This window comes from Phyllobates terribilis, unplaced genomic scaffold, assembly GCF_046119375.1.
Source record: "Phyllobates terribilis strain yellow unplaced genomic scaffold, ASM4611937v1 Scaffold_5__5_contigs__length_657084704, whole genome shotgun sequence".
In the NCBI taxonomy this organism is placed as follows: domain Eukaryota; kingdom Metazoa; phylum Chordata; class Amphibia; order Anura; family Dendrobatidae; genus Phyllobates; species Phyllobates terribilis.
This window is the reverse complement of record NW_027362765.1, coordinates 566,878,109-566,905,441: the sequence shown is the minus strand read 5'-3', so window position 1 is coordinate 566,905,441 and position 27,333 is coordinate 566,878,109. Positions and strand designations below refer to the sequence as shown.

The window sequence follows — 27,333 nt, the reverse complement described above, 5'->3', positions numbered from 1 at the left end:
TCAAATGTGATGTGGTCCCTAAAAAAATGGTTTTGTAAATTTTGTTGGAAAAATGAGAAATCGCTGGTCAACTTTTAACCCTTATAGATCCCTAACAAAAAAAAATTTTGGTTCCAAAATTGTGCTGATGTAAAGTAGACATGTGGGAAATGTTATTTATTAACTCTTTTGTGTGACATATCGCTCTGATTTCAGGGCTTAAAAATTCAAATTTTGAAAATTGCAAAATTTTCAAAATTTTCGCCAAATTTCCGTTTTTTTCACAAATAAACGCAAGTGATATCGAAGAAATTTTTCCACAATCATGAAGTACAATATGTCACGAAAAAACAATCTCAGAATCAGGGGAATCCGTTGAAGCGTTCCAGAGTAATTACCTCATAAAGTGACAGTGGTCAGAATTGTAAAAATTGGCCCGGTCATTAACGTGCAAACCACCCGCGGGGCTTAAGGGGTTAATAGCCAGTAATGGTTATTATTAATGTATGTACACACTCAACAGCTGAATTCTTAACCTGAGATGACAGACTTTAACCCCTTTCTGCCATATGCAGTTTTCACCTTCCTGACCAGGCCAGATTTTTCAAGTCAGACATGTCACTTAGTGATGGCATTATAAGTCTTCTTATAATCCCATTGATTCGGTGTTGGTTTGTTTTTGTGACAGATTATACCTTGTTAGAGGTAAATTTAGGTTGATATCCTTGCTTTTATTTTTGAAAATATATTTTTTATGGAATTTTTGAAAAATTAAGCAGTTTTTAAACTGTTAATTTTTATGACATTATACCTGATAGGCATATCACACCAAAAAGTTAACGAAGCACTCCCATCAAAATGTTTATCCTCTTAATATATTTCAATCATCATATTATATAGCACTGTGTACTTACAATTGCTCATTTTTCCCTTCTACCCAGTAAATTCTTCTCTTTTCCATTAGGTCTATGACATGACGTGATTAAAAACTAACTAGCTGAATCCTTCTAAGCTCTATGTAGAAACAGGAGGGAAATGTTCCCTGCATGGGTCATAAGTCAATGCAAAAGTCCCTGGCAGGGGGCGGAAAGCGTAGCTGCGTCAGAAGCTGAAGAGGGGAATGATTTCTGCAGGGAAAAGAGACTTCCTGTTTCTACACAGTGCTATTTCATATGGTGACTGCAATATATTAAGAGAATAAAAACTTTAATGGGAGTGCTTCTTTAATAAATACATTTTCCAATGTGTCTAACATCAGAATCCTAATTTGAAATGTCCTTTTATTTTTTACGATATTAGAAAGACTTAAACATTTAGCTGCAAGTTTTTCAATAAAATTTACAAACTTTTTTATTTTTCCTCTCTGCGACCACTTCACTTTTGAAATGCCTTCATTAATTCGGGCATTGTTTGGGAGTTTTGACAAATAGACCCTTCAAAAACTGCCCCCTTCAATGAATTCAAAACCGCTTTCAGGAAGGTGGCTGAAGTTGTTTTTTTCCTGTATAATACACACACAGCTGGGCCTGGAAGGGAAGGAGTTATTTGACTTTGGGGGCAAACATTTTGTTCTAATAGATTGCAGATATTGTTTGCAGAGCCAGAACAGCAGAACCCCCCTACAAGTGACTCCGTTGTAGAAATTACAATCCTCTGGGAATTAATCAAGGGATGCGGTGATCATTCTAACTCCACAGGTGTTTTCTAGAAATAAGCTCGTAGTGGATGGTGAAAAATGAGTGAAAATTGCAAAAATGCTATTTTAGTACTCAATACAGTGTGCATAGTGTGTGCTTCTGGGGACACGCACCCTTTATTTCTGGTGACAGGTGCCCTTTAATAAATCATGTTTCCCTCATGTCTGCTTTACATCCGCACCATTTCTAAAATGTTCCTTTTATTTTGTTAGCATTTTAGAAGGTTTAAAAATGTAGCAGTAATTTTTCATTTTTTTCAAGGAAATATACAAAATGTATTTTTTTTATCGACCTATTCAGTTTTGAAGTGACTTTGGGGACCTATATATTGGAAAACCTCCAAAAGTGATAACATTCTAAAAACTACACCCCTCAACATATTCAAAACTGCTGTCAGGTAGTTTATTAACAGGGCAGCACGGTGGCTCAGTGGTTAGCACTGTAGCCTTGCAGCGCTGGGGTCCTGGGTTCAAATCCCACCAAGGACAACATCTGCAAGGAGTTTGTATGTTCTCCCCGTGTTTGCGTGGGTTTCCTCCAGGTTCTCTGGTTTCCTCCCACACTCCAAAGACATACTGATAGGGAATGTAGATTGTGAGCCCCGATGGGAACAGCGACGATAATGTCTGTAAAGCGCTGCGGAATATGTTAGCGCTATATAAAAATAAAGATTATTATTATTATTATTATTAACACGTGCTTTTCAGGAATTATTGCAAAGTGACGTGACAGGAATGAAAAAATGTATTTTTACCACCTAAATGTTGCTAACTTCTGAACAAGGCTGCAGGAGACTCTAAGGCCGTTATTTGGCTGTTAATTACCATACGATCATAATCTCAATGTGCCAATGGAGTTTAAAGAGGGAGTCACTATGGACAGCAGCATCTAAGGGGTTAAACGGCCATGGTCGGTGCCAGCAATGATCATGGCTGCTGCAGCAAGTTGTCAGCTGTAGTGTACAGCTGACCGGTGGCTGGATTGTCATGTGTCTGGGGATGCTATTCTCTTATATCTCAGGTCAGTAAAAATACGTACGGGTGGTCATTAACTCCTTCACGACCTTAGCCATATCCATCCAGCAAAGATGACAGCTGACACCCGTCTCTCACTGCCAGGAATGGTGCCCGCACTGCTCCCATCTGTTTAACCCCCTAAAATTTGCAATCGCATCATGAGGGGGCTCCATTATGTCATTGACAGGGCCTGATCGATGCTATGGTGACCCGAGGTCATCATGATGGCATCCTGGTCACCAGGCTACGGCAAGCTTGTTAGACCACGTTCAGATCATGGTCTAAGAAGCTCGTGTCAGTGCAGGACTGACAGTTATAAAGCATTGCAATTGAATATGAAATAAGGGGTTAATAGGCACCAGTCTCCAGAATATTGTGGCTGGCTGGTAGGCTCAGCTGTAACAGGAATTTCCCGGTGGTGCAAAAGCCGACAAATATTCAAGCAAATGAGAAGGAGAGAGAGGCAGCAACTCACCGATCCTGTTGCAATTAAAAGTCCTTTAATCCAGAGAAACTGCTAATCCAGAAAGAGGTTCATTACAAGGCGAGAGTGAGCAGTGCAGGGAGAGGGGAAGAGGGCGACGGCCGTTTCACACCTATGTGGTGCTTCTACGGGTCCCATCTGTATATTGAGTCCGCAAACTGTTCTAGGAAAATCTGCGTTCCGAGTGGCGTCTTGTCCCTACCGAGTCCTGTCAGTACTGTACAGCCACATATGGGGTATTTCCACGTTCTGCAGAAATTGTGGGACAAACTTTGGTGGCATTTTCCCATTTCCCCGTGTGAAAAAGTAAACAAAATTTTTATGTTAAAAATGTAATTATTTTTTCTTCACTGCCCAATGGTATAAAATTTTGTGACACATCTGTGGTGTCAATATGATCACTGCACCCCTAGATGAATTCATTGAGAGGTGTAGTTTGTAAAATAAGGTCACTTATGGGGGGTGTTCTGCTTATCTGGCACCTCAGGAGTTCTCACAATCTGACATGGCACCTGCAAACCAGTAAAATCTGCACTATCATATGGCACTTCTTCCCTTCTGAGCTTTGCACTTTGCTTCAAAACTAGATCTTGATTTACAAGTAAGGTATTGGCACAATCATCTTTTCATATTAGCTGGCACCAGCCCTGGCTGATACTGCACGAGCTTGGATGTTAAGCCAAGCTTCTGCCATACTTGTGCTGGGCACAGCTCCTGTTCCCGCACCTGTACATGCTGGTACGTCCATTTGTGTGAACATCTTTCCAATTAGGATGTACCAGTATATCCAAGATTAGGAGAGGGTAAACATTCCTTGTACTATGTTTATCACGTAAAATGCATACTTTGTAGTAAAATCATCCAAAAACCGCATTTATTTACTCATGAGAAGTTTTAGATTCCTATAATTTTGCTTTTTTTTGTTTCCTGTTAATTTTCAGGGCTTGGGCTTATTAATCAACTTAGTGGAGTACAGTGCTAGAAACCGGCACTGCCTTGTTAATATGGAGACCATACAATCGTATGATTCTGGAGAGGGTGAAGAGTTAACCATCGAAACCAGGCACATTGATGCTGTGCATGCATTGGTTCAGGTAAGAGCAGCTCACTTTACATCTCCGCTTTTGGCCAAATCGGCACTTGGCTACATTCACACATCCATATCTGTTTTTTCTCTTGCATTTGTGTTTTTTCTCATCAGTATTTAAAAAGTGAAGCAGGAAACCTGTCTTAGCTAATTATTCATTGACTCTTAGCAATGGATCAGTGAATAATGGATGAAACCATGAAGTACAATGCATGTCTTCCGTTTTCATCTGTGTTGAGGATCCCCTTAGACATTAATGGCTGACCTGCAGAAAGGATGAGAATATGACATGTTCTGAGTCTCACGGGCTGGACACATGAATCAGTTTTTAAAACTGAGGTGTGTATGTATGCAGCAGTGAAACTCCGCTGCCCCAATTCATCTGTCTTTACTCCAGATTTCTGTTGAAAAACACTATGCAAAGTTGCAAAAATATTGAGACTTTTGGTGTTTTCATGCCAATCCTTAATAGAGCCACCAATATGGAGCACGAATGAGGAGTAGCAGAGACCATCCGCCAAATTCTTCAAAAATTATGTAAAAAATAACCTTTCTGGCGAGGCACCCACCAGTAATATAATGCGGCAAATTAAATAAGTGGCATGCACCATTTAACCCCTTTGCAGTACATGTACAGTCGCGCGGGCTCTCTCCAAGCGCCGGTACAATCAAATCAAAAGAATGTTTCAGCGCTATATGAGAGCTGACACTTTGCTGCAACATCCACAATTGGTGCTAGCACAGTTCGCTGGCATTTGACCCCATTGATGCCGCTGTCAGTAGTGACTGCATAATGATTGCGTTGTGCCATTGGTCTCCATGGTTACCCCGGACCGAAAGGTGGCCGAGGGGTCACCCAGGTACGGTGGCCTGTAAGCTAGTGCTCAGAGCGGGAGCTGACACGCTTTCTACCTTTATGCAATGCACTGATCTAAAATACTGCAATGCAAAAGCATTGCAAAGTATTAGATCGATGATCAGGGCAAGGAAAGTTCATGTTCCATCATAGGACAAGGTAAGTAAAAAAAAATGTTAAAAATTGTAAAAAAAATATTTTAAAAGACCAAAAAAATATTAATCCAATAAATACATATTTTTATGTAAAAATAAACAAAGTACACATTTGGTATTGCTGCATCCAATAAAATTGTCCCTTTGGTGAACACCGTAAAAAAAAAAAAAAAGTGGCATAAAACTTTTCTTTTTTATCATACCGCTGAATAAAAAAAAATAAAACGCAATCTAAAAGGCTAATGTAAGCAAAAATGCTATCACTTTTCCCACAAAAACAAGCCGCTATACAGCTCCATCAGCGCAAAAATAAGAAAGCTATAGTGCTCAGAATAAAGCAATGCAAAATTAATTCTTTTTTCTACAAGTTTTTATTGTGTAAAAGCAAAACATTAAAAAAATTATATGAATGTGGTATCGCTATAGTCGTACTGATCCGAAGAATAAATTTGTCTTGTCACTTTTACCATACAATGAACGACATCAAAAACAAAGAACAATTCCTGAATTTCTGTCTTTTGTTCATTCTGCCTACCAATAATCTGAATAGAAAGTGGTCATGTGCCTGAAAATGGTACCAGTAAAAACGTCAACTTGTCCCGCAAAAAACAAGCCCTCACATGACTGTCAGCAGAAAGAAAAAAATTATATCTCTCAATATATGGTAACGTTGAAACTGTGTTTTGCAAAAATAAAAAGCGACTTTTTTAATGCGTTACAGCAGCCAAACAATTGCTGTAATCTCACTGACCCGAAGAATAAAGTCTTATCACTTATACCGTACCAGGAAGGGCGTAAAAAAATAAAGTCAAATCTTCGTCTGCTTTGATTTGTTCATTCTGCCTCCCAGAAAGCTCATTAAGGCTCGGCTCACGTTTATCCTGTCCACTACGCTGAGAGCTTACACCGGGGTTTCCGTGTAAATCTCTGAAATACGTGATTCAGACAGAACCCCTGGCAGAAGATTCTCTATAATGAGGCAGATGGAAGCACTGTGGATGCCGTCTGTCCTGTAATCCGGTGGTGCCCGTCTTACTAGGCAAGCATAAAAGTGCCTTCAGCCACAGTTTTGTGCACCTCTGAAAAGGACAACGCTGAACAGAGGCCTGACAGTCCAGAGTAACCCTGCTGCCTCATTATAGTGAATGGGGATCCATCAGGGGTTTCATCTGAATCACGTCATTCGGAGATGTAGATGGAAACCTGATGTAAGTGCTCAGTGTAGAGCACAGGATGAATGTGATCCAAAATCTTATGTAAAATGGTCCCAATAAAAGCGTCAACTCAATTCACAAAAAAAGACCCCACTGATGTCCATCATGCGTCAATGGAAATATAGGGGGCTTCCACGTTACTGGTAGCTCAAAGGCTCTGAAAAACACGCTATGGCGCCTTGCCCCCCAAAAGAAATCCAGCAAATTCTGCACTCCCAAATACAAATCCCGCAAACCATAACCGTGAAATCTGCATTATAATACGTCGCTTCTTTCCTTCTGAGTGTTGCAATGTGCCTCAAAAGTAGTTTTCGACCACATGTGGGGTATCTGCGTACTCAGAAGAAATTGCGTAACATGTTTTGTGGTCCATTTTCTTCTATTATCCCTATTGAAAACTTGGGGCCAAAGTAACGTTTTAGTAGAAAAATAATTTTCCAGTGACTCAACCCAATGTTATACAATTCTGTGAATCTCCTGAGGGTTAAAAATGCTCACTATACTTTTTGAGGAATGCATCTAGGGGTGTAGTTTCCAAAATGTGTTTCTGCTGTTTTTTTGTGGTGGTTTCTGCTGTTTTGGCATGTCAAGAGCTCTTCAAATGTGACATGGCATTCGCAATCTGTTTCAGACAATTTTACACTTCAAAAGTCAATTGGCGCTCCACAATTTTTTTATTTTTTTCAAATAAAAGCAAAAAAATTCGACCTAAATTTACCACTGGCATAAAGTACAATGTGTCACGATAAAACGGTCTCCGAATCGCTGGGAGCGTTCCAAAGTTATTACCACTGGTCAGAATTGTAGAATTTGGCCTGGTCTGGAAGGTGACAGGGCGAAGGGGTTAACGAGTTGGCCGCATATTAGTCCTGCATGCCAGTCTGTAAGAATGGTAGATTGAAATGCCAGTCCTAATCGGATTCTATGGGTCTGTGTACTATCCATTTAAAAAGCTCCAGTTGACAGTGCGGACCAGGGGCATAGTCCTGTTGCTGCCCTGAACTGTGCTCTCCTCCGGTGCTGTAGGCATAGGCTGCTTTGCCTTTATTGCATGTCAGGAGCTCCCATACTCTGGAATTGGCTGGATCCAGCTATCTGACTGGTTACAAGCAACACTAAAAGGCTTCCAAGCGCTGTGCTCCTTGCCTTGGGGACATGCCACCGCTCACAGACTGTAGAGGTGGCCAGTAACCTAGGCCAACATGCAATAAAAAAATAAATAAATAACTACAACTTTACAAGAATATCACTAATTAGACACCCACTTTGACAAAGAACAATTTTGTCCCAGTACTTCAGCATATTCAAAGAAATAACCTAATAAAATGAAGTCTGTACACAATGTTCTTGCACAGTAAAGCTAGAGGAGTCAACACAAAATAGTTTTGAATTTTTTCATTCCTTTTTTTTTTGTGCAGTATTTAGTAGTTTGAAACTTAAAAAAAAAAAATAATCAAACTAATCAATGTAATGTAATGATTCTCTTTATTAAGCTTTTCTTGGAGAGAGAGAAAGCGGCTCTGTTGGCAGAAAGTCAGACCGATGAGCTGATCAAAGAAGTTCCTACAGCGCAGCAAGACAAGAGTGGTGAGTGGCAGGAAACCGGAGGAGAGATCCAGTGGGTGTCAGCAGAAAAGAGCCCAAATGCAGAAGAACCTCCAAAGAAGGAAGAAGAGGAAGAAGAACTTGACCTTAATAAAGGTAATGACTACTGATATGGAGATAGTCATGGAGCATATAGTGGTGTAATACACAGCTGACTCTTGGGTTACATCTGCGCTCTCCTGCATCTAACCAGGTTTTACATCCTTACTAGACTGTAAAAGTAGATTGTATGGGATCTGTGTTGCAGGCAGGAATCATTTAAGTGGCTATCTAGTGTAGTTATGATCTAACCACTGGATAGGTGCAACCTTTTATTATGGATCCCGCCACTGTTGTCCCCCATTCTCAACTGGCCTCAACACCATCGCTAGGAAGATTTGATTGGGACAGGAGGTTGCATATTCTTATGGAACCAGAGACCAGCAAGTTATACCCTAGTCCCCGGAAAACTTCCTAACTTGAGAATACCCATTTAATATAATCTTACCCCATTAACCAGAAATAGTTTTTAAATCACCTTCATAGTAACTGAAAATTTTAGATGAAAATGTAACCATATACGTTTTCTATCATTGGTTCTGAGTTTAATCTAATACTTGTATGTTTTACTTGCAGCTCTCCAGCATGCAGGCAAGCACATGGAAGATTGCATCGTTGCCTCCTACACAGCTTTGCTTTTGGGCTGCCTCTGTCAGGAAAGTCCGGTCAGTGCATAATTCTACTTCTAGCTTTTTTCTGCATGTAACGGTATAACCTTGTGTTCTCTAGGAATGTTATCTATTTGCTTCTTTTTTGGCCGCAAAATAATTTGAACATCAAAGTCCATCAGGGGAACCGCAGGTCTTGTCAAGGTCTTACTTGATCACTTCACTACACTAACTTTCATCTCCGACTCCATAAATTAGAAAATAATCCATTGCTTCACAAACGGTGTTTAGTATTCAGCACAATACTGATGCAGTTCTGTAACAATTGGTATCTTCTAGATCAACGTGACTACTGTGCGGAGTCATTTACCCGATGGAGACTTCTCAATAATGACTGAAATGCTGAAGAAGTTTCTCAGTTTCATGAATCTTACAGTAAGTAACACATTTTCCAATTTAGCAGATCATCCTGATAAATAAATTGGCAATTGCCTACGTACAGCTAGTTTATAAGTAGGTTAATAATCCTTGTATCTGAGTTTTTCTATTATTCCAGTCACCTTTGTAGTCCAAATTAGTATCAAACCCTCTCCACCCATCAACATACTTTCAAAGGGGTTGACATGACATATCATATTGCTGACCTATCAGACCGGCTCCCCCACCTATCAAATGTTATAACCTGCAGAAGCTGAATGTAAACAGTAGATGGAGCTGAACAGCACATCTGCTTAAATGTGTAATGGCTGCTGCCGGGTACTGCAGATCAGCGCCTATTTAATAAATAAGAATCTGAACTCCTGTAAAAAAAAATAGGGGCTAATCTGCAGTACCTGGTAGCGGTCACTACACATTGTATGGAGCTATTCTGTTCCGCTTTTTTAAATGTTTACATCAGGCCGCTGCCAGATATAATAAGAGCTGGAAACAGGTGAAGAACACGATTGGGGAGTTTTGGCGATCAGTCTTCATCCGTTTACAGCGCCGCTCCAGTCCTTTTCTGAATTACATGACTTCAAATCAGACATGCGTGTGCCTGACGTTGTTTTCTCAATGTAAGTCTGTGGAGCCTTGTTTTGAGTGTTCACAGACTTGCATTGCTGGAAATAGCATTGCCCCACACAGCTCTCTCTATGAGCCAACAAGTGAGAGGAACTCTCACGTGACCCAGCAGAGGATCGGAGCATCGCTGAAAACTGGAAGACTGCGATCAGTAACTATTGACGAACTGCTGCACTACATTACTGACCAATTTGAAAAGGTTTAATGGGATAACATTTTTGTCGAGAGTGCTTCTTTAGTTTAATCTCCCGTTAAACCTAGACTTTATCATTGTAATTACCGTATTCAATAGACTACAGCCCAAGCATTATATCCTTTTGGTTTTAAAATAATGATCCTGAAAATTTCGCTTTCACAAGAGTTGAGCATACATTAACCCTTTCAAGACTGTGAGGTGGGTGTCTGGGATCTTAAAATGAAGAGCAAAATTTCACTTTTTGGAATGCTGCAAGAACGCATCTTTTTTTTCAGAATTTAAAGTTAGAATTAATTTCTTTGTCTAAGTGTTGTTCAATCAATAGCTTAGAAAAAAAAATGAAATCTCTAATTTAGATGCCAAATACAGTATGTATGCAGTACTTCGCATATGGAGCTTGTGTGCTTAGTACAGCGAATAAAACATAGGGTTTATCCAGGACTACGTTTTTAGGCCCATAGTAAAAACAAAAACAGGTAGGTAGTTTCTACCTGCCAGTTGTACCCTACGCCGTTCTCTGGCGTCAGACTGCTCCTGCCCGCATTCAGTGGCATCTCTTCCACTTTGTTGATGGGGTGTCACTGCCTACATCATGCTGATTGACAGCTGGCACTCCACTGCCTAACTAGCAACTACCTACCTGTTAGTTTTTAGGCCTGTAGTTGAAAAAAAAAAAAAAAATGTCCTGAATAACCCCTTTTAAAGGATTTGTTCACCACCATGCATTGTCCAGGAAGAGCCGTGTCATTACTGTCCCTCACACTTGTGAGATGTGTGCATGGTCAGCAGGTATTGTTCGTATCCATTACAGTATGATGTGCACGATACCTGCTCACATGCCGGCAGGTGTGTGGGGTTGTCAGCTCACCAGATCAGCTCGTGTCCCTGGAGTACCATTCAGAAATGCATGCTTAGAGTCATACTCTCACTATGCATTCTCATGCAAGTAATCTTTATGCTTTCAATTTCTGACTTTGAATGTACGAATTTAGTTTTTCCTTTCTCTTGTTTTCTAGTGTGCAGTGGGAACAACAGGGCAGAAGTCAATCTCCAGAGTGATTGAGTATTTGGAACACTGCTAGGTATCTACATTGACAAACTTATTAATGCTGGATAAACTCCTTCTACAAAAGGAACAAGTCATGTATAAGAGTCCATGAAGATGCACTGAGCGCAATTTTCTGTGCGACTTACATTGAAAAGGCAAACGGGACTCCCTTTTAGCCGTCTTATTGAGCTTGAGTTTGCCACTTCAACCAGGTTGCAGCCGAACACACGCCGGATTTGAAATCTAAGGGCCAGAGGTTCTGCAGATGAATAAAACCCTGACTGTTTTACTCATCGCAGTATTTGAGTTCTGTGCAGAATGATGCTGGGGTTTTCTATTTATTTCCTCTGGATAAGTTCGGTTATGGCCAGTTAAAAGGAAGAAATGTAAACATGCAAAGAATAATTTGCTGCTGATCGTGCAACTGCTGTTTTACTGTGGAAGTACTGCATTACATGCCAGCCAGGTACAATGCCATCTCAACTGGTGTGAGTCCAAGCAACGCTTGAGTTTATTTCTGGACAGAAGGCTGCTTTTCCTTTTTTTTTCCTTTTTTTCTTTTTTTCCTTTTTTGTTTGTTTTTCCTGTTTTTCCTTTGTAATAGGCTTTCAATGCTTCCAAAATTAAGAGTTATGTAAAACTTTTTAGGATACTGTTAACAGATTTTGTTTCTTGGCTATTTTGCTTACTCTTTTGTACTAGATGCTTCCGATCATAACACTTTGTTCCAGAAATGTATTTTCTGTATATATCCACTTTAACCCCCTCATGCACCCAATTTATTCTTAATTTAAGATTTATTGGATACCTTTAAAGCCGTTCTGTTGTCCAATTTTTAAAGCCGTGCAGCACCAAATTTTATAGTAGGTGGCCAGAAGGCAAAGGTAGGCTGAGTGGAGTGTGCCAGAGCGCTAGTCAGGATATGCTGTTGTCACAGGCTCAGATGTACAAAATGTACTCAGTCGGGATCTATTTTTCTATTTTCCGATGGTCCATCTCAGGTGTCATCTTGTACTAATAAATGAAAAGGCATGTGCCCTTACTTTACTTTCAGGGAGCATTTTTTTTCCTTGTTCCTCTGTACCAGCCACAATAACCTGCAAAGCTTTGCGTGTCAAGGAAAAAAATGCCTTCAGCCGCGCAAAAGGGTCTTTGATTCATTTTCAGACTCTTAGACGTTGTGCTGAAATGCACAAGTTTGTCGCACCTTTGTTATATGTCGTAAACGTTTTGCCCACAGGCGAAAACAGGCACTCTACAACATGAAACGCAACCAAGTGTCGGACATATTCATGCCACCACTTGCAAAGGTCCCTGCAAGCTCAAAGCAAGAGAGTTTTTTTGATAACTTGGTGTGAGGATCATGTATGCGAGGTTAAACATCTTGGATGAATGTTCTGCTGTTGTAGATCTGTATACATAACGAATGACTCCCAAACTCTGCCGGGGTACAGCTGTCCTCTGCGGGATGACTCTGTAATGAGGAGAACTTACTTAAGCCATATAGTTAACAGCCAAACTGCATCTCTGCCTTTTGTCTAAAAAAAAACATAAAAAAGGTAGAGAAGCAATGTAATTCAAGTGTATAAAATTCATTTTTAGTTGCGTTTCTTAGCAATATTTATGTGAAAAATGTTAATAAGATATATTGATTTTGAGACTATTTCTAGAATCCACTGATATTGCACTCTTGCCCATTATTGTACTCTTTACAGAAAAAGAGTAAATGAAGGTTGTATGTTTCTCGTACTTAAGGAGATGCAAGAAGGCAAGTCTAAATTTCCAAAGAGTGGCTTTATATACATGTTGGAATTTCCCCCACATTTTATTTAAAAGTATTCGCTCTGTCCATTTGTACATAAACAGGTCTAGACTGAGTTCTGGCTCCATCCAAAGCCATGGTCCCTAATTCACAGAACTCTGAGGAATCTTGCCTTTAATATAATTCAACCATGCAAAAGATGGCAAAACCTATTTTTTTTTGTGGTTACTTTTTTTTTTTTATTCTCCATAAACGAAACTTCATTGGGGTTATTTTCCCCACTACAGTCTTAAATTCTGATGGTATTAGTATGGTAATTAAACTTTGCACATATTGCTATTGACCAGTCTTATTAGCATTTCTTCACTAGTGAGTTTGCCATAGCCTTTTTTTCAAGTCCCTTTTCATCATGAACATAAATATTTGACTCCTCTCTTCGTTAATTTTAAAAAGAAGCTGCTGCCAGACACTCAGGTAACTGTTGATCAGAATATTAAAATACATGGTCAGATCTCCTGATATATTGAGGACATTGCTGCATACCGTATTATTCGGACTATAGGACGTGTCTTACTAGAAGAAGGGTTTAGACTGCAGAAAATTGGGGGGGAGGGGGGAACCTTTTTCCTTCCAATTTAAAATTTCACAGGCTCTCTAAAGATGAGTGAATGAGTCAGTGAAACTAGTTTTAATGTACTAGGCTACAATAGAGCGGCCATAGATTTGTGTTTCGTACACATGCTGCAGAGAAGACGCATCGCTTTACAGCTAACTAGCACATGTACACCCTGCGCGCGCACAGCTTTGATACATCACCATACACACGCACGATTGCACACCTCTTCTGCAGCGTACACTCGTGTGTATACACTATCAGATCTTTACGCTCCTTCCAGCAATGTCCTTGGCTAGTCTAGATCTTGCAGCTTTAGTGATGTGCAGGTTCAGGTAGCTTTCTCTCCTGCCCTGCACCAATCAGACTGATCAGCATTGGGCTGAAGGAAAGGTAACTGTACTGCTGCATAGTTCTTTTAATGATCGGGAAGGACGTTGTGTTCACGTTCTCCTCTATCATAAGAAGCTGCCTACAGACTGAGTCACGCACACTTTTGTTAAATAGCATCTTGTAGTCCAAAAAATACGGTGTTCCTCCTAAAGTATTAGAATCTTGTTTGTAGGTTCCAACATTATTTTGGCCAACCTTGATAAAAGATGTTGTAAAGCCTGTTTTTGTAAGCTTCTTATCACAACATAAAAACAATAAGACCTGTTCCAGGTCGCCATCATAAAGCAACACACAGACCTGAAGAACCATACTGCTTACAGGCATTTTGGGCAGCTGAAATGGACATTAAAGGCAGGTTTAAATGATGGCTTAGCTTAGCTTATCCTTAGCATATGCCTTTAATTAATATACTGGGAAGGACTAGGAAATATACATTGATCAGCAAAGCAAAGCAGCACTGTCAATGTTCATCAAGTGACTGGGCAGATTACCACGGCTCAGTTCTGTTCTTCTAAGATATAGGCGATAAAAAAATAATCCTGGAAAGTCTCTAAGTGGTTTCATCTAGTCTCTTTATTTTTAACTCTCCAGTCACTCTGACTGCAGACTACCAAATTAAGACTGCATGTAGTACACATGCAGTCACAGTTCCCCATGTTAGTCGGTGGTCACATGAGCGCATGTATGTAATTTGTATATTTGCGGTCACATGCTGACTAGATCTGGCTTCTCTCAATTCACTTCTGTTGAAAGAAGCTAAACGAGTCTACATGGCAGGTATACAAATCGCATACATGCTTTCATGTGACTGCCAACTAGCATGGGGGAGTTCCAGGAATTGTGACAACAGACTGCGGAATCCTGACAGCTAGCGATGTGCACACTGTCAGTATTTCAGTCTCCAGTTGAGTGGTTCTCATGTGACATCTAGACTAGCTTCTTTGTTCTACTCTTGGTGTTCTACTGAATGAAGTGGATGAGAAGCACGTCAGCACGTGACCACTAGTATGCAGATTGCATTCTTGCTGTCACATGAGGATCACTTGAGCTGGTAACAGTGGAATCCTGACAGTGTGCATTTTACACGTGCTCAAGATTTGGTAATCTGCCGTTCAGCCCAGAAATCCCATTTCCTTGTATAGAAGAGTAAGGAGCAGTTGTATGAGTCTCAGTTATCAAGTTTAACAAGATTTGAGGAGCTTCTTGCTTATAGCATCAAATCGCAGCTTTAATTTTTCCAAAGCTGCTTACAAAATTAACGCTGAGGACCAGTTTGCAAAAAAAAAGCCTTCTTTCTGGCACATATTTATCTACAAGCTATGTTCACTCTTGCATCATGGCTTCTGCATAAAATTGCACCAGTTCAGCTATGTCAAGTTCATTTTCTGTTGTATTCCAGAACATTCTGTTGGACTCTTTAATGGGGCCATTAGGGTTTTAGTATTTGTGACTGCAGATCCCCTTGACAGAGGTGTGAAGAAAAGCCTGAATATGGTGACCGTAAAGTCGTGCTTCACTTACTCTGCGTAGCATGGCTTCTTTGGTGTATCTTCCTAGAGGGCACTGCATGACTTGGTGTATGAGGTTTTTTCTGGTGTGTTCCTTTAGGCTTCATTCATACTTGTCAGTTTTGCTATAGGCAAGTAAAGTTTTCAAATATGCACAGAACTCAGTCTAAAACTCAGATTTTTTTTCTTACTGATATTCCAGCGGTTCTGCGCTTAGACTAGCCCTATTGTAATTTGGTAAAATACCTCATTAGCTTGCATCAACTGGAATATCAAAAGACTGTCTGGATTCGGGTGCTGAATCTGAGCCGAAATCCTGACAGAATCCTGAATGTGTCAAGATGTCCCAAATGGAGCTACTTTATAAAAGATGCAAACACATAATCTGCGCTTTTGGTTTTTTTTGACAATTCGACCACGTTCACACTTTCAGTATTTGATCAGTATTTTACATCAGTATTTGTAAGCCAAAACCAGGAGAGGAACAATCAGAAGAAAAGTATAATAGAAACACGTCACCACTTCTGCAATTTTTACCCACTCCTGGTTTTGGCTTACAAATACTGAGGTAAAATACTGAACATGTGAACGTTGCCTTACTGGGTAAAATTCTGTAATTTGTTTCATTGTAAGTAAAAGATGGATGGTTTACATTAATAATTGTCCATCTACAAAATCCCATCCAATACTTTGTTCTTCTTTTACAGGGCATTTAGGGAAGAACTCCGAATAAAAATATGCAAGTAATTTTTTTATTTTGCTAAAGGTTCAAGTTTTTGTAATCTAAAAATGAAAGGCAATACTCGCGTCACCTATTCCCTATACTGGAGCAGCAGGGATTTGGTGATTTTCAATTTTTATTTCTTTTGTTCTTGATTATTTGTCTTTGCCCTTTCTGAACCTACTCTAAGCCCCTCTAACTTCTGCATTACTATAGTTTCTGTGCAGGTACACTTCCACCTGGACCACTTGATAGACGCTGGGTTGCAGTACCAGTCTTAGCCCTTGGACATGTGTGGTGCTATTTCTGGATAAAATAAGCTGACTTTCTTTTCTCTCAGACAATCTCTTCAATCGTTATCCTTCAACAGAAGCACTCAAAGCAGAATCCCATTAAAAAAAATCAGTACAACTAATAATTCACTTTATATTTGATGGGGACTTTATTTTGTGGATGTTTCTTTGGGCATTTTCCTCCTGTGTGAGAATGGTGTCATGCCTGGATTAGAAAAACTTGGTTACTTTCAGAAAGTGCTTCATTCTGTCAAGGTCTTGTAGCTCCGCTCCATTCACTTCATCCACCCCATGGTCACAGGTGGCGCGATTTCCTACAGAGAGCAACCATGCATTTCTAAACAACCCCTTTATCACAAGCTATACAGAAACAAAATACCATTTTAATGCATGTAATATGTGAATGTCGTTCGGCATTGAATTTTATTTATGGCCATTCCTTCATCTAATTCTATAACGTCTGACACCGAAGAGAAATATTTATTCAACTGTAGGTTAAAAATCCTGTAACTTTTCACCATTTTTTTTTGTTTTATTGAACCAATTTTCATCTACGTTGACTTTTTTTTGCGATTAACCACTTAACGCTCGGCATCATTGTTAGAGGAGTTTTAAACGTTTTTCTTATATATTAGGACTTTTTTTCTTCTGATTCAGACCAAACAAATTCTATTCTAAGCTATTAGTGTAGACGTTCACCTGACATGACTGTTTTGAACAGGTAGAGGGCCCACTTATATTAAGGGAATCTGTCCGCAGGATTTCACACTCCAAACTGTTTATATGGGCATCCCTCTGTTACAGAGAAATCAGCGTTTGAAAGGAGATGTAAATGAGGCTGAAGCACTTTCAGTTTGTGGAAGCTCTTCACATACCTCTGTCACTCCAGCTCTATTCCCGGCCAAAGAGTTGCCCCTCCTGCTTGACTTGACCGCTCCTTTGCTGAAAGTCACACAACAGAGGAGACCATGCTGGGCAGGGAATAGAGCCAAAGTGATTGATGCTTGGGAAGAGCTTTCAGACAATGAAAGCACTTCAGCCTCATTTACATATCATTCAAACTCTGATTTCTCAGTAATGAAGGAACTGACTGGCCGTGTGTAAGTATTGCTGGACTTGTCTTTGAAAGATCTGCGTATGCATATAAATAATCAGGGGAGATCCTGCGGACAGATTCCTTTTAAGCAATCCAGCAGTACGTCTGTTCACTTTGCGCTTGCTCAGTTGTTTATACTTTACATTTTTCTTTAAGGCTGGGGTCAGATGAACGTATGAAAAATCACTCCGATTTTCATCCATAAGACTATTTTCATTTTTCATGTCCGTATTCCTCCTGTATGTTTCATTTATGGCATCCGTTTTTATACAACAACATTTAAAAAAAAAAAATTACAAGACCAAATAAAGTTTCCTATATTAACAATTGCAATGTATCCTTAAGAATTGGATTCCATACAGACGATCGATATGGGATCCTCTTCTTTTTTTTTTTATTCTTTATTTCCCTCAGAAGTACGGTCATTTGACCAGCCCTATTCAAAGTTATTGATCGGTATGCAGTAGGTGTGCTATCCGATTTTCACATGGCGCACATATAATACGCTCGTCTGACCGAGCCCCAACTCTGAGGATGTGCTCTGGCACATTGGCTGATGCTAGTTGCAGTCTCTTACTTGAAGGTTTGAGCTGTGAACCATTTTGTTAATCGCCAATCTTTGGTTTCCTGAATATCCCCATGAAAGATTTTGCTTTAAGGGTAGTTGAAACCTTCTTTCAAGTTGATTAAAGTTTTAAACAATTTTTTTTTCTTTTTGCCGGTGTATATATTTCTGTAAATACAAGCCATTGGAGACTAGAATGGTAGAGTACTTTTCTGAATCCAATCCTATTTTTATTTTATACAGTATTTCTCAGCTGTGATCTTTGGAGCAAAAGCCAACGGCAGGAAAATAAAATCAAGTTTGTACCAGTTTCATGAAGTATGTCTTTGGGTTTTTTTGTAAATAATTTTAACTCAAATAAAATTGCTACTTTCAGTACTTAATTCGTTGTCATTATTTTAAGTCTGTACTGTCACAGCCTTATTTTTCAAATCTTTTTCTTTACCAACAATGTTTTTGTTTTACTCCTCTAGGGCTCTATGTGCATTTGGGGGTTCTGCCTGAATCCCATATTAATGGCGTTTAGACAACCTCACCCACCCCCAATGAGGCCGTAGACTGCAATGACACCAATGACATTCAAATTAAACCTGGTTGTTTCTTTTTTTTTTGTTTTTTTTCCCAGAAGGTGTCCATCTGGACAACCTCTTCATAATCAAATCGGGGCCCCATAGATAATAAAAACCATGTATACTCAACTTGCTGCCGGGGCGCAGTTCCAGCAATGTTGGTGCTGCTGTTCCCGGCGATTGACCTGGCAATTCCTGCTGCATTCACTTGACAAGAATCGGCAGCTGCGGTCTGGCTGCAGCCTTTACTACAGCCGATCAGCGGTCACTTGATAAAACAATGTCACATCACTTACAGGGAACAGCAGTGCCAACATCGCTGGAACTGCACCCCTGCAATAGGTTGACTATATACATTATTTTTTTATGGGGCCCTGAATTGATTATGCAAGGGTTGTCCAGAATTGGACAATCCATTTTTAACTGTTCAACAACCTGTCACGTAAATTTCCGTTATAGGTCAAGCACCGAGCCTGCTTCATACCAGTAGATACTGACTGCTGAATAGCCAGCCTCTGCCTGTAGCTGCATCTATCTCGGACAGCGACATTTAAAGGGACTCTGTCAGCACAGAATGACTGTTAAAACGCAGGCAGTACAGGCGCTCAGTGCACAAAGGTATGGCCAATCATTTAAATACACCACCTCACCTGCTTGTTTTCCCTCAATCTCTACCCTTCCCTCTTTGTTCTGGCTTCATAGAGCCAGAGAATGGTGGGGATGAATGGAAAACAGCAGGTGGGAAGGTGTAAATAAATGATTGACCTGGCTGTGAACCACCGACTCTACTTGGTTTGAACAGTCATTCTGTGCTGACAGTTCCTTTAAATGATGGTCAAGGGGAACCAGTTGTGTTAAAGTGGCTGCCGGTGGTCTGTTGAAGGACCTTGTAACTGCCCTGTTTGTCTTCATAGGAAGCTCCGGTACAGGCTGGCATCATGGGAGAACTATGATTTGTTGTGTACTGCGATACACTGCTATGTACTGCGGGGCCTTGTGCCACTGACTGTTTTAGCCTGTGCTGCTGACTAAAGACCTGAAGAAAAGAAAGACAGTCCTGACCTGTTACCTGCTTTTTTACAATCCACCCCAATCCTTTTCTCTCCCCTCTCCTCTTTACCACCACCCCTTTACTGTTCAATGACGCACATCACTGATTGGCATCTGTGCTCGCTTTTGGCCACGACTTTTTTTTTCCTCTATTTTTCCAATCGCACAACCCCCTTTGCACCACTTCGGTGCATGCGTCCTGCAGCTGCTGATCAGTGACGCACATCACTGATCGGCATCCTGCTCACTTTTGGCTTTGGACTTTTTTTTTTTTTTTCCCCTGTCCATTTATTTTCCTCTTTGAAAACCACCTCCATGCGTGCGTCCTGCAGCCGCTGCGCACTGATCAGTGATACAAATCACTGATTGATCTTTTTTTTTTTTTTTTCTTTGAGTGTTAAAAAAAACAAAAAGTTGATAGACCTTGATTATGGACAGTAAAAATGTACTGTAGTAATATGCTTATACTATAGTATTTATTACTAAAGTGTAGTCTGGATTAGTGTCAGACAGTAAAGTGAAAAAAATCTAATAAAAATAGTTTAGATTAGTTGAGCTACTGTAGATTGGGGACAGTGTAACCCAAAGTAAAAATATACTGTAGCAATTTGCTTGTATTACAGTATTTTTACTAAAATATAATCAGAATTGGCGTCATAGTTGTGGGTGTTCTGTAAATTTTTTTTTTTTTTTTTTTTTTTTTTTTTTAACTGATGTGCGTTTAGTAATTGTAGTTTCAGAATTTTAGTGAAAAATTTTTTTTCTACTGCATAGAACTACAATTACCGTAATTTATTTGCGGTCGCTCAGTAATTTTTACTGTCATCCATTTAGTAAGTTTCTTTAATTTTACCAAATCTTTATATTTTTTTTTTTATTTTCATCTTTTTCCTTCTAGGTTCTTTTCTTCTATTTTTTTTCTTCTACTACAATAGTTTACAGCACACCTCCTCTGAATAAAATTTGGTTACTTTACCCACACACTCGTGAAAAATCAAATGTCCCTCTGGATCCAAATACACCCTTCCTTGCCTCTGACAGTGAGGGAGAGAATTTTCCTCCTCCTCCAGTGATGACAAACCTACACACACCAGGCCCCCAGGACTGCAAATGAGCCAGTACCCACTGTTCGGGACCACCTATGGATTTCACCTTCTGGAAATCATCAGTTTCCTGATTTTGTGGCCCAATCAGGAATTCTATTGGACACTGCCGGCCTCACAGAAATCTACTTTTTCAAAGTATTTTTCTTTGAGGATTTTATAAATGTCATAGTGGCCCAGACAAAGTTTTATAAATTATGTGCTCAACAATTTCTTACTCAAAACCCCACTTTGTCATATGCTAATTGGACCCCTGTAGACACCGTAGAAATGAAGTTTTAGGGCCTTGCCCTTCACATGGGATTAGTGAAGAAACCAGGAGTTTGGCATTATTGGAGTGTTGATGTGTTATACAACACTCCTGTGTTCCGCATGACTATGCACCGAACACGCTTTGAAACCATCCACAAATGTTTGCATTACAACAATAATGTATAGTGTCCACCCTGAGACAACTCCAATTTTGACCAACTTCAAAATTCGGCTGGTCTTTGGTTACTTCAGCAACAAAATTGCTGCGTATACATTCCCCAAAGGGACTTATGTGCAGATGAGTCCCTAATACATTTTAAGGTGAGACTTAAATTCCAGCAATATCTGCCGGATACAGAATTAAAATGTACAAGCTGTGTGAGAGTACCTCAGGGGCACACCCACATATTTGGGGTTTATGAAGGGAGGGACACCTGGATTGAAACCCCTGAATGCCCCCCTGTCGTGGGAGGGAATGGAAACATTTTATGGGATTTGTTGCACCCACTGCTTGATAAAGGTTACCACCTCTACGTAGATAACTTTTACACCAGCATCCCCACTCTTCAAATCACTCTCTGCCAGAGCTACTGCAGCCTGCGGTACTGTGCACAAAAACCAGAGAGGCCTCCCTTGGACGCTAATTGGGCTGCTGCTCAAAGGGTGAGAGCAGAGCCCAACGTAGGGACGACATGCTGGTGGTTAAGTTTAACCCCTTAACGACCGCCGATACGCCTTTTATCGGCAGTTAAGGGTACTTATTCCTCAGTGCCAGAAAATCTCTGGGGTCTCAGCTACTGGGGGTAGTTGACAGCCTTGAGAACATGATCAGGGCCTGTTTTTACTTTCTCCTGTCACTTGATTGCCTAAGAAAAAAAAAAAAGTATGGTTTAAAATTAAATTTTCTCCTCTATGATCTAACAAAAGAGAAATGGTGTCCCCTAGCCCCCAATGTTACCTTAGGTACCAGATCTGAAACTTAACGGAAACTTAAAGCGATATGTCTCCAAAACAGGAAATGCACAACAAAACAAATGAGGAACAAATGGGAGGAAACTGGAGTCAATATCTGTGACCGAACTGTAAGAAACCGCCTAAAGGAAATGGGATTTACATTCAGAAAAGCTAAACAAAAGCCATCATTAACACCTAAACATCAAAAAACAAGGTTACAATGGGCTAAGGAAAAGCAATTGTGGACTGTGGATGACTGGATGAAAGTCATATTCAGTGATGAATCGCGAATCTGCATTGGGCAAGATGATGATGCTGGAACTTTTGTTTTGTGCCGTTCCAATGAGATTTATAAAGATATCTGCATTAAGAGAACATGCAAATTTCCACATTCATTGATGATATGGGGCTGCATGTCAGGTAAAGGCACTGGGGAGATGGCTGTCATTACATCTTCAATAAATGCCCAAGTTTACATTGATATTTTTGGACAGTTTTCTTATCCCATCAATTGAAAGGATGTTTGGGGATGATGACATCATTTTTCAAGATTATAATGCATCCTGCCATAGAGCAAAAACTGTGAAAACATTCCTTGAAAGAAGACTAATAAGTAGTGTTGAGCATTCCGATACTGAAATATTGAGTATCGGCCGATATTCGCAGTATCGGAATTCTGATACTTAATTCCGATACTTTTGCAATATCGTATACCGGAATCGGAAGTTCCCATAATGCAATGAGCCAGTTTCATTTTATTCATCCAATGAGGATCCTAAGAAGTGTGGGCACATCTTGTTAGTCATGTAGGCATCTTAACTAATGGCATGGCTGTGATTGGCTGCTGAAATGATGTCATGATGCACTATAAAATCCGCCGCTGCCATTTAGAGCTCACTCTGCTGTGAATTCAGTTAGGGATAGGACGCTGTTGTTCTGAGGGACAGTTTTAGCTACCGATTTGGTCTATTCTGCTTTACCCAAGCTACTTTATAAATCGCTGTGCCTTGCAGCGCTAGTGCACAGTTCTCTGTGCTGTTCACCGCTGTCTGCAAGGTCTCTGTGTGTGAGTGCAGCTCACCCTGTAGTGTGTGCTTCAGCCACGTCTGGTTGTAGTGCACTCAGTGTGTGTCACTGCCTCATACATTGTCCTTTTTTGCTAATTCATCATTTTTCCTGATATCTCCTATTAGTGTGGTGGTTCCATCCGTATTCAGCTAAATTGGTTCCAAACACACTATATAGGAGTAGATAGAGAATTTTTTTTTGTCTTGCAGCGCTAGTGCACAGTGCTCTGCATCTGTACTGTTCACCGCTGTCTGCAAGCTCTGTGTGTGTGAGTGCAGCTCACGCTGTAGTGTGTGCTTCAGCCACGTCTGGTTGTAGTGCGCTCAGCGTGCGTCACTGCCTCATACATTGTCCTTTTTTGCTAATTGAAAATTTTTCCTGATTTCTCCTATTAGTGTGGTGGTTCCATCCGTATTCAGCTACATTGGTTCCAAACACACTATATAGGAGTAGATAGAGGAGCCTTTCTGCAGCATTGTGCCCTGCAGCCCCAGCCAGATTAGTATTAGCCTATTTTTTTTAGCCTCATCTATTGCATTGTAGGTTACCTTCCTACATTGTAATATCTACAAAAAGTTTGTGATACTATCGGTATTACATCTTTGGGCACATCCAGTGTCTTTTTGTGACAAAAAAAACTAAATAAAGTTCACCAAACACTCCACTTTACAGTTGTGTAGGCCACATTAGCTCATTAGCTCATATTAAAGTCTAGTCCGCACTTTATAAAATTAGTGTTTCTTATACCTGTTAGCAGCTGTTCAGGAATAAGCACACTAAGCCCTTAGTACTTTTCTGCCTATCTTTATCAGTCTACCAAGATGAAGAAGGCAGGGAGTAAAGCATGTGGTCGTGGGCGTGGGTGTCGAGTTTCTACAGGGAGAGGACGTGAGGATTCTGTGCCTGCAAGGAGAGGACGTGGGGATTCTGTGCCTGCTGCGGGCACCAGTGACTCAGCATCCCACAGTTTTACCAGGGAACAGTCCTTTATGCGCAGCTTTGTAGGAGCTAGCCATACCCCACTGCTGCGGGAGGACCAAATTGAAGCCGTTGTCGGATGGATGGCAGCTAACGCATCGACTTCAATTAGTTCCAGATCCTCTCAGGTCCTGAGCACTGAAGAGCACCCATCTGTCTCCTCACCACCTGCCAAATTGCCCAGGCAGTCAGAGAGCCCTGGACAGGAGCCATCTCTACTACTGTTCTCTGAATCTCTTGGCTTGGAAAGAGGGGGCCAGCCAAGCAGAATTCGAGAATTTGAAGAAGAGGTAGTATGCAGTGATGCGCAACCGTTTTGTCTCTCTGAATCTGAAGAGGCGGGTGGGCCAGTGCCTATGGTCAGCAGCACACCTCAGTACGCATCTGATGATGAGACTCAGGTGCCACTTTCTGGTGCGTACTGTGCTGTCGAGACTACCGCGGAGAGGCAGTTGTTTGAAGAGGGTGGTGTAGATGATGAGGTCCTTGACCTATCATGGAGTGAGGGACAGGAAGGTGGTGGGAGCAGCTCTGAGGAAGAGATTCCCCGAATGGCCCAAAAAGGAGGGAGAGGGAGGGGGCAGACTTGATTGCCTGTAGCCTCCACTTCAGCACCCATTAGGAGCATGGCTCTTCCAAAATCCAAAGCGGGTGCTCCCAAGACTTGCAGTGCCTGGTCCTTTTTTGACAGTTGCAGATGACATTTGCTTTGTCAAATGCAAGCTGTGTAATCAGAAGGTGAAAAGAGGGAAAAGTGTCAGCAACCTCAATACCACAAATATGTGGAAACATGTGCGGACCAAGCACGTGGTGGAGTTACAAAAACACACTGAAGACCTAGGCCAACCTACAGCGCCACCTACCACCTCTTCAGCTCGTGTTGTAGCCTCTTCCTCCAGCTCACACACAGCTGGTTCGGCTTCCTCACAGGATCGCCAGGAAGAATCTCTGGCACTGTTGTACAGAAACACAGTGTAATTCCACCCACAGCACCACTTTCCGTGTCATCCTCACACTCCCAGGCCAGTCTACAGCCATCGTTAGCACAGGCATGGGAGAAAAGGCGCCCATACTCGGCAAACCACCCCTGAGCACAGGCTCTGAATGCTGGCATTGCTAAACTACTGGCCCTTGAATTGCTATCATTCAGGCTGGTGGAGACTGACACCTTCCGTAACTTTATGGCATTGGCAGTCCCACAATACAACGTGCCCAGCCGCTTTTATTTCAGCAGGCAAGCCGTCCCTGCCCTGCAACAGCATGTGGAGAGAAAAATTAAACATGCGCTACAAAACGCCATCAGTAGCAAGGTCCACCTGACCACCGATGCGTGGACCAGTAAGCAGGGACAGAGACGATACCTTTCCCTCACTGCCCATTGGGTAAATGTTGTGGAGCCAGGTACAGATCTTGAGAGTGGCGCTGTACGTGTTCTGCCAACTCCAAGGATTGCAGGAATCCAGTCTGTACACATTGACTCCTCCTCTTACTCCAGTTCCTCTGAATCAGCGCTGCAGGAGCTGTCACGGTCTACCTCCACATCGACCCGTGAACGGTTACCTGTTATGATGACCGATATGAGCACAGCCGTGGCCAAACGTCAACAGGCCGTATTAAAATTAATTTCTTTGGGGAATCGAAGCCACACAGCGCAGGAGCTCTGGAATGCCATCAAGCAGCAGAGTGACGTGTGGTTTGTGCCAGCGAATCTCCAGCCAGGCATGGTAGTGTGTGACAATTGCCGAAATCTGGTGGCTGCTCTGGGCCTAGGCAACCTCATTCACATCCCATGTCTGGCACATGTGCTCAACTTGGTCGTGCAGAGTTTTTTGAGGGACTATCCGGATCTTGATGCACTGCTTCACAAGGTCCGCATAGAGTGCGCTCACTTGCGGCGTTCCAGCAATGCAAGATCGCGCATTGCGTCTCTGCAGCGCCGATTACGTCTTCCGGAACATCGCATCATATGTGACCTACCCACCAGGTGGAATTCAACGTTACATATGTTGGAGACGTTGTGTGAGCAGCAGGCAGCAGTAATGGAGTACCAGCTGCAGCAGGCGCAAACAAGTCGCAGTGCGCGCCGTTCACACTTCACCACCACTGAGTGGGCCTCTATGAAGGACATTTGCCACGTTTTGCGTGCCTTCGATTATTCCACGTGGATGGCGAGTGCAGATGATGCACTAGTCGGCAAGACTATCCCCCTTATCTGCCTGCTTGAAAAAACACTGCAAGCACTAAGGGAGGAGGTTTTGGAAGAGGTGGAGAATGAGGAGTCACAAATGCCATCTGCTTCTCTGCAGTCAGCGCAACGTGGTTCCTCCCAAAGGCCTAGGCAGGGTACACTTTGTGAGGCGGATGAGGAGGAGTCAATGGAGGAGGAAGACATCTGTCCAGAGGAGGGAGGTACACAATGCTCTAGTAGTCAGTATCTAGAGCGAGGGTGGGGTGATGCAGAGCAGGCAGAGATCACGCCTCAAGCAGGGGACAGCGTTTCTTGGCCAGTTGGCAGTCTGCAGCACATGGTTGATTTCATGCTGCAGTGCCTGAGAAACGACCGCCGCATCGCCCACATTCTCAACACGGCTGATTATTGGGTGTCCACCCTCCTAGATCCTCGCTACTGGGACAACTTACAAAGCTTCATAACACCGTTGAACCGGGAGCGTAAAATGCGGGAGTACCAAGACGCACTGGTGAATTCCATCATGTTCTCCATTCCAACCGAGAGCAGTGCTGCTAGTGCTTTACAAAGCAGCTCAGTGCGTCGAGGCAGTGGAGGAAGCTCGGCACAAAGAGGGAGCAGAAGCAGCGCCTCAGCACAAGGCAAGACCAGTATGGCCCAAATGTGGCAAAGTTTTGTGTCCCCGCCGCCACAAATGTCTACACCATCACAGACGGCTCCAGTCAGCAGGAGGCAACGTTTCCGTCAGATGGTGACAGACTACATGTCTTGCCCTCTCAGTGTGCTCCCAGACGGCTCTTCTCCCTTCAAGTTTTGGGTCTGTAAGCTGGATACATGGCCAGAGCTTAGCCAGTATGCATTGGAGGTGCTAGCTTGCCCTGCTGCTAGTGTATTATCGGAACGCGTCTTTAGTGCCGCAGGTGGTGTACTAACAGACCGTCGCATGCGACTATCCTTCGATAACGTTGACCGGCTTACTTTTCTCAAAATGAACAAGGCCTGGATCTCTCATGAATTTGCCAGTCCTCTTCCAGAATAAATAATTGATTGGCAACAGTATCCAGGTCTCCTGTTGTGTTCATGTTTCTACCACCTAAACTGTAATCCCTGAGCTCCAACACCGCCAGTTGGCGCTCAGAAGTGCTGTCTGCACAGTCGACACTTGCTGCCGTGT

The 27,333-nt window shown here is 41.7% G+C and overlaps 1 protein-coding gene across 4 annotated transcripts in view; it reads left to right on the top strand.

The window, feature by feature from the left end:
• The window catches only part of WAPL (WAPL cohesin release factor), a 75,546-nt gene extending 57,166 nt beyond the window's left edge, over nucleotides 1-18,380 (top strand). For all 4 annotated transcript variants that reach the window (XM_073685866.1, XM_073685864.1, XM_073685867.1 and 1 more), the window contains 5 exons: nucleotides 4,118-4,270; nucleotides 7,982-8,189; nucleotides 8,709-8,797; nucleotides 9,080-9,175; nucleotides 11,015-18,380. In XM_073685866.1, the coding sequence (XP_073541967.1) occupies nucleotides 4,118-4,270; nucleotides 7,982-8,189; nucleotides 8,709-8,797; nucleotides 9,080-9,175; nucleotides 11,015-11,080 (612 nt within the window). In that variant the 3' untranslated portion in view covers nucleotides 11,081-18,380. The remainder of the gene's footprint in view (nucleotides 1-4,117; nucleotides 4,271-7,981; nucleotides 8,190-8,708; nucleotides 8,798-9,079; nucleotides 9,176-11,014) is intronic.
• The last annotated feature ends 8,953 nt before the right edge of the window (nucleotides 18,381-27,333 follow it).